The 6,338-nt window shown below is 42.7% G+C and overlaps 1 protein-coding gene across 1 annotated transcript in view; it reads right to left on the bottom strand.

Annotated features, from left to right (window-relative positions):
- The window catches only part of LOC139718438 (uncharacterized), a 162,846-nt gene extending 157,241 nt beyond the window's left edge, over window positions 1-5,605 (bottom strand). The window contains 4 exon segments of the mRNA XM_071629910.1: window positions 1,233-1,292; window positions 3,658-3,933; window positions 4,465-4,794; window positions 5,602-5,605. Of these exon segments, the coding sequence (XP_071486011.1) occupies window positions 1,233-1,292; window positions 3,658-3,933; window positions 4,465-4,794; window positions 5,602-5,605 (670 nt within the window).
- Between the last annotated feature and the right edge of the window lie 733 nt (window positions 5,606-6,338).

Genomic DNA, 6,338 nt, shown 5'->3' with positions numbered 1-6,338 from the left:
GATGATTCCAAGTAAGCTTATCCAGGAGAATCAGGGTTTCTTGCCAAGTACTAAACCTAGCTAGTAGTAAATAATTGTAAAGGTTATAACATTCTACTCGATAACTTTGTCAAAGCGCACGGATTCAGTAAATAAACACGCTATAAATATACTCACCTCAATCAGAAGACATTTTTTCTCTTCAAGAGGACAGTGAAGCAGGTGATGATGGAGAGGATGAAAACGACGACGAGAAGAGCGTACGTGGTCGACGATTGTTGAAGGACCCGTCGATGAGGGCTAGCTATGGGACCCCCTATCGATAAAGCACCAATGGACAACGGTAGCGTTTGCTTCTTCCTGAGTTAGTTTCCTGAATTCCCTCAGTACTGCGCGGTTTTTAGCTCGGACTTTTTTTTTTCTTTCCTGAACTAGCCAACAACTTAAATGCTGTCTAAGTATAATTTGTTACAAAGAGCGCAATGATGCATTCCTTGCTGATACATATCTGTTTTAAATTGTCGATCTAAGTCTTTTTCTACCTCATCTAAAGCATTGTATATTTTGTCAAAAGGTCGCAGAATAACTATGGAGAGAAATACCATAGGAAAAATAATTATCTATTGTCATGCTGTTTAAATTAAGTATGGTGTTCTAACCTAATGGTATAAAACTTGAACACATACTGGACTTAAATGGCTGTAAGTATAGTAACATCAGACGATAATACAGATACAGAATGTGATCTGTGACGATCATGGATCACGTGAGAAGTTTGTAACCTTCAAGAAAACTCTCTAGCGCCCTCTCTTGTCTCAGTGATCACAGATTATTACCTTCTTCTGTACCCCGTGAAGTGACTAGAGATTTCTGATCGCCATCATACACACACATTTGAAAAAAGTGCGAAAGAATTAATGATGATTGTCAGGTACTTATAGGAGCACCTTTAGGTTCGTATATGCACTGTATGTTTTGCTTCGAGAAGGATAAGCCATGATACTTTAACTTACCAGAAGGAATTTCTGTCCGGCAATGTTCCATCCATGACAACGTGTCTCCGATTCCGTTGGTCGCAGAACACGTGACATTGATGCAGCCATCGGGGAGTGGAGACAGGATCGCTGAGGCACAGCTGGAGGAGGACAAGGTGCTGTTATCAGCTGTAATGTTGTATGTGTGGAGATGTGGGTAAGGCTGGTCAGAGAGGTCAACATGACAGGTGATGATTAGAGTTACCAGGTTTCCTTCACCTCTGATTTCCGTCGTCTGGATCCTAAGGATGTTGCTACCAGGTTGTTCGGGACCGGTTTCTAGAACGAGACAAGGTAGTAAAAGGGGAAATGGTTAAATATTAATACTGGCCATCGAAAAGCACGTAGTAGCGATATGGAAAATGATTATATCAGCAGTTTTGATGTTTACTGTTGGCACCTTATAACACCGATCCGCACAGGGAGGAAATGGAGGGCGGAGGAGGCTGCGGACGAGGCAGTGGCAATGGCAAAGTGGAAGGAGATGCAGGGTGCGGTTCAGGTGGGTCGGAAAGGGGTCGGGTTTCATAAGGGTGTTAGATGGTACAGCAAGCAAGGCAGGAAGGGTAGGAGGGAGTTGGTGGTGGAGGCGGTTAAGGAGAAGGAAGAGGAGTATCGCTTTGCCAAGGCTGTACAGCAGGGAGTGCAAGGAGCATGGACTCGATGGGAAGGGTTGGAGCAGAGGAAGGTGTCATGGAATGACCTTTGGTCAATGTCCTCTGGAGCTGTACGCTTCATGATCAGTTCCACCTTTGATGTTTTGCCGTCTCCAGTAGATCTTCAGAGATGGGGCATTGTGGAGGATGGTGGATGCAGGGTTTGCAACAAGGCGAAGGGCTCACTAGAGCACCACGTGGAGGTCTATTACAGGCCTACACATGGAGGCACAACCAGGTGTTGAAGGAGATGGCGGAGGTGGCGAGGGTGGCAGTGGAGGCAAGGAAGAAGAATGAGCCTCCTAGGGTGAGGGGAATCCGGTTTGTGAGGGAGGGGGTGAGATGCAGTGTGAGAAGGAAGGGTCAGAGGGATGATGGTGGGGGGGGGGGGTCTTAGCAGCGGGGGATGATTGGGAGGTGCGGGTGGATGAGGGGAATCGTACAGTGCCAGAGGAGGTGGTAGTAACTGCCCTTCGGCCGGACATGTTGCTGGTGGCTAGGTCTGTGCACAGGTTAGCAATGGTGGAGCTAACTGTGCCATGGAAGACAAGGATGGATGAGGCAAGGGAAAGAAAGTTGGATAGGTATGCTGAGTTGAGAGAGGAGTGTGAGAAAAGGGGGTGGAGAGCGGAGGTGCATACTGTGGAGGTGGGGTGCAGGGGATTTGCTGGACGATCGGTAAGGAGTGGGTCAGAGGGATGGGAATAGGTGGTAGGGACTGGGAAAGGTGGATCAGGAGAATTTGTGGGGCAGCAGAGACAGGATCTGCATAGATAGTAGGGAAGGCTTGGGGGTGGTGGAAATAGGGGGGTGTAGAGAGAGTGTGTCTGGAGTGAGGAGAGGTTTTCCTTTTTTTGGGTCTTGTTTTATGTTGTTTTGCTTTGTTTTGTTTTGTTTTGTCTTGTATTTGAAATGCCATGGGGGTGCTGTCAAGGGGATCCTAACGCAACACCGACCAGCCAGGGGGAGGTGTACAGCACTTAAATGGCCGAAACACTGGTGATCCCTGGTGTGCTGCTGACGACCCATGGCATTTGCGGAGTTAACATCTTTCCGTTCATTATCTTCCTCCTAGTAGGCCTACTTGTAATGGCTCAAAATTCATCTCAATTCCCTTGCTATACAACGAAAAGCTCTGTCAAGAAAATCGCCTGGCTGACGCATCTTGATGGGATAATAAGTTTGTTTGTTTGTTTGTTTGAGTATTTCGAAAGTGTGAAATAAAAGTGTGAAATAATAAAAGTCGGTATACCGACTTTGATACCCGAAGCGCCCTCCCTGCTCTAGTGGGTATGCAGAACGAAGGTGGTACGTAGATAGCTTTGGCCCGATGTATTGTATGTAATCGAATGTAACAAATGTGAAATCACGTAGCCAGTATACCATCAGGTAAGCTCTGAGAATGTATAGTACTTTCGGCGAAGCTTTCTGGCTAGTATTGCGCATTTTGTCAATGTTTAATTGAAATCGTATTATGAAAGCGTTATCTAACACACTTCTGCATGGTGTACGATAACTGTGTTTTGGTTTTAAATTTACACAGTATGTGATCATTTTGGTTTCAGTAATTATTTAGTTAAAGGTGTCACAACTGCTGTTAAGCTATCAACAGTTTGACCTAACTGTAACTCCACGAGAAGTTGCGTTTTCAATTTTGTAGAAACTTATTCAAAACAGTGAAACTTTCACTGCAGATTTACATGAACGATTAAAGGTTACTGAAAACTGCAATATCTTTCATTTTGGATAGTCACTTTAAATCGAAGAACGAAGATAATGTAAGCTCTGCGTTTTCTTACATTAATTCAATTCAATTCAATGTTTTATTTCATTTGTCGACAAAAAAGATATGAACATCACTTTTTTGATAACAGAAATTAACAGTAGATTAACTGTATTAAATTAACGAACAGTAAATTAACTTTACTGTTCGTTCAAAAAATAATAAGAAGAAAAAAATGTTTGGATTTTTTTTTTTGGGTATTTACCTGGCTGTGGGGGACAGTAGGTCTTGGTCATTTCAGTCTCTCCATATTCATTTGTACCAGTACACACGACATTGATGCATGTGTTGGGTTGAGCGTCTATCGTCACCGTAGGAGAAGCTGAATCGGAAATGACGCTATCGTCGACTGCAATGAGGTACGTGTTGATTGGTGGAAAGGGTTGGTCTTCTGGATCCACGTGACAAGTAATTGTTAAACTTGGTTCAGCAGCTTCTTGAGTCTCAAACCCCACATTGATGATTCTTTCTGGTGGCTTATCTGTTGTATGAAATATGATCACCAATCGGAAATTAAAATGGATGTACCTCAAGCCTGAAAGTTATCGCACATGAACAGAAAGGGAAGGGGGAGGATTTTTACAATATACTTTGCGCTCAGTTTCAGAACTTGACAGTCACCTCCAGAAAGCATGTGTTTCATGGAGTAAACACCAGCCGATTATCATGGTTATCATTATACCTAGCATTAAAGAGCGCAATACAAAGACAGAAATGAAAAGAAACGTGTAGGCATGAACGTATAGGCATGGATGTCTGAGCGAGCATGATCAATATCTGATATCGTTTTATTTAGTTTTTTGTAACAGTGAAAATACTGTAAGGCCAGACCAGAGGAAATTGTTTGGAAATTTATAGGCAATTAAGAGTTCCTTAAGTTGTTACTACATAGTTTAACATGACCTATAGCGGTCTTAGGCTGCCGTAAAAACAAAAACAAGAACAAAAAATAACAAAAACGAAGACAGAATTGAGGTACTGTTAAAGTGCACATTGTATGAAGACTACTTACCTCGAGGACAGTGTGTGAGCGTGGCTGAGGTCGTTCCAATCCCGTTCGTCGCCGAGCACGTGAGTTCGATGCAGGCCTTGGGGCGTGGCGAGAGGATGGCTGAGCCGGAGCTTGATGACGATAGCGTTGTAGTCTCAGTACTGATGGTGTAGGTGTGGAGGTACGGGGTCGGTTGATCAGTGAAGTTCACGTGACAGGAGATGACCAGATTAACCAGGTTATTCTCGCCTTTAATCTCTACAGCATCGATAGATAAGATGTTCTCTCCCGGAGGGGTACCGGGACTTGGAGTGATACATGGAGTGATGGACCGGGGTACATCGACACCACCTGTTTAGTCAGTTCAAATACAGTCAGCACGTTATTCGTTTAAAAGTTCATTGTTATTTAACGGCACAAGGCACATCTTGAAAAGAAAAAGAGACGTTATATGGCAATCTATTATAATAGTGATAACAATAGAACAAAAAAACAATTCAAACACACTACAAATGAATGATGATTGTGAAGCTCTTATCCAGTCTTTTGACGCTCATCCATGCAAATGGCTGCTTCAAATCTTATTTAGCAATGACATGACAAGCATACGTGCATTTAGGCAAACTTAACTATCGCATGAAAAAGACAAGAATTTGACACTGAATTTCGTTGTTACTACACAAAACGTATTGAAAAGAATGGAATTGAATGCACGTTTTGTTACGTCCAGAAAGCGCTGGGTTTTTCGCGAAGTAGAAGGAAAGTTATGCAGCCATTTCCCTGTTTTGCTGCACGTTTCGCGCGTGAACAGATCATCTAAGTTTGCGTTGATCAAGTTCTACCTCTCCTAGGACTCAGCCTAAAGGAAAAATATGTCAGTATCAAATAGTGAGATACGTATAGAGACACACTTTGGTTTTTATGCAGCTTTAGTTATAAATATTCTATTTTGCAATCGCAATTTCAATCGACAGGAGTCAAAGGAGTGGTTAATCTTTGACTACAATAACTGCTTACACCAGCCTTTTATTTTTCATTGCATAATACTAACACAGCTGTATATACATGTGTGTATGGTCGTGCGCATCAGAGAGTGGGGCGGGGGCCAGGGATATGTTGCCTACCCTCCCCCCCCCCCCCCATCGGAATTTTTGAAACCCATTTTTTCTTTAGAGTCGAATAGTAAGATTATCAAATATTTTGATCAGAAAATTACAAAATCAGGTCCTGTGTGAAAATACGAATGTCGTTATATCGTGTTATTTGTCACGGCTCCATGCACTGCCCTTTATTTTGTCATTGCCGATGAGCGCTACTCGAAGTATTCACATTCAAATAACAGGCTTTTAGTACACAGTGAAGACGCACAAGCGGAACAGGATGTGGCAGAGATCGACCACGATTTGTTCATTCAAATTTTCCTGGAAAAAAGAAGAGGAAAAATCATCCAAAAGTGCTTCCAGCGCACTGTATAAAGTGTATCAAGTATTGATATTGTGTTTTAATTGGCAATGTTTGTACTGATGCCAAATTAAGATTAAAAAAATCACCTGTAACTTCCAGAGTGGCAGAGCGCACAACACCGTACACATGACACTGAAGTGTATCGCCGTGGTTTGCTGTCGTTGGGCTGAATGTCAATCTACTCGTCATGTCGTAATAAGTGAAGCGATCAATGCCGTAAGTTAGGCCTTCATTCAAGTCTGCGTTGGCAAATATTGCGGCCGCAGCACTCAGATTTCCTATAGAATAAAAAATTATGCTAACAAACTCAATACATTGGTACATCAGTAAAACGTCTAAATCTAACATCATGCGGGAACATCAGCCATTATCACGTGACATATTATCCTAAAGTAGAGACCGCAGTGAAAGTATTAACAGGACGGGATATA

This window comes from Diadema antillarum, unplaced genomic scaffold (genome assembly GCF_040938485.1).
Source record: "Diadema antillarum isolate AM-2024a unplaced genomic scaffold, OU_Dant_1.0 scf00000094, whole genome shotgun sequence".
Lineage (NCBI taxonomy): Eukaryota > Metazoa > Echinodermata > Echinoidea > Diadematoida > Diadematidae > Diadema > Diadema antillarum.
The sequence above is the reverse complement of the archived record's forward strand: the minus strand, read 5'-3'. Positions and strand labels throughout refer to the sequence as shown.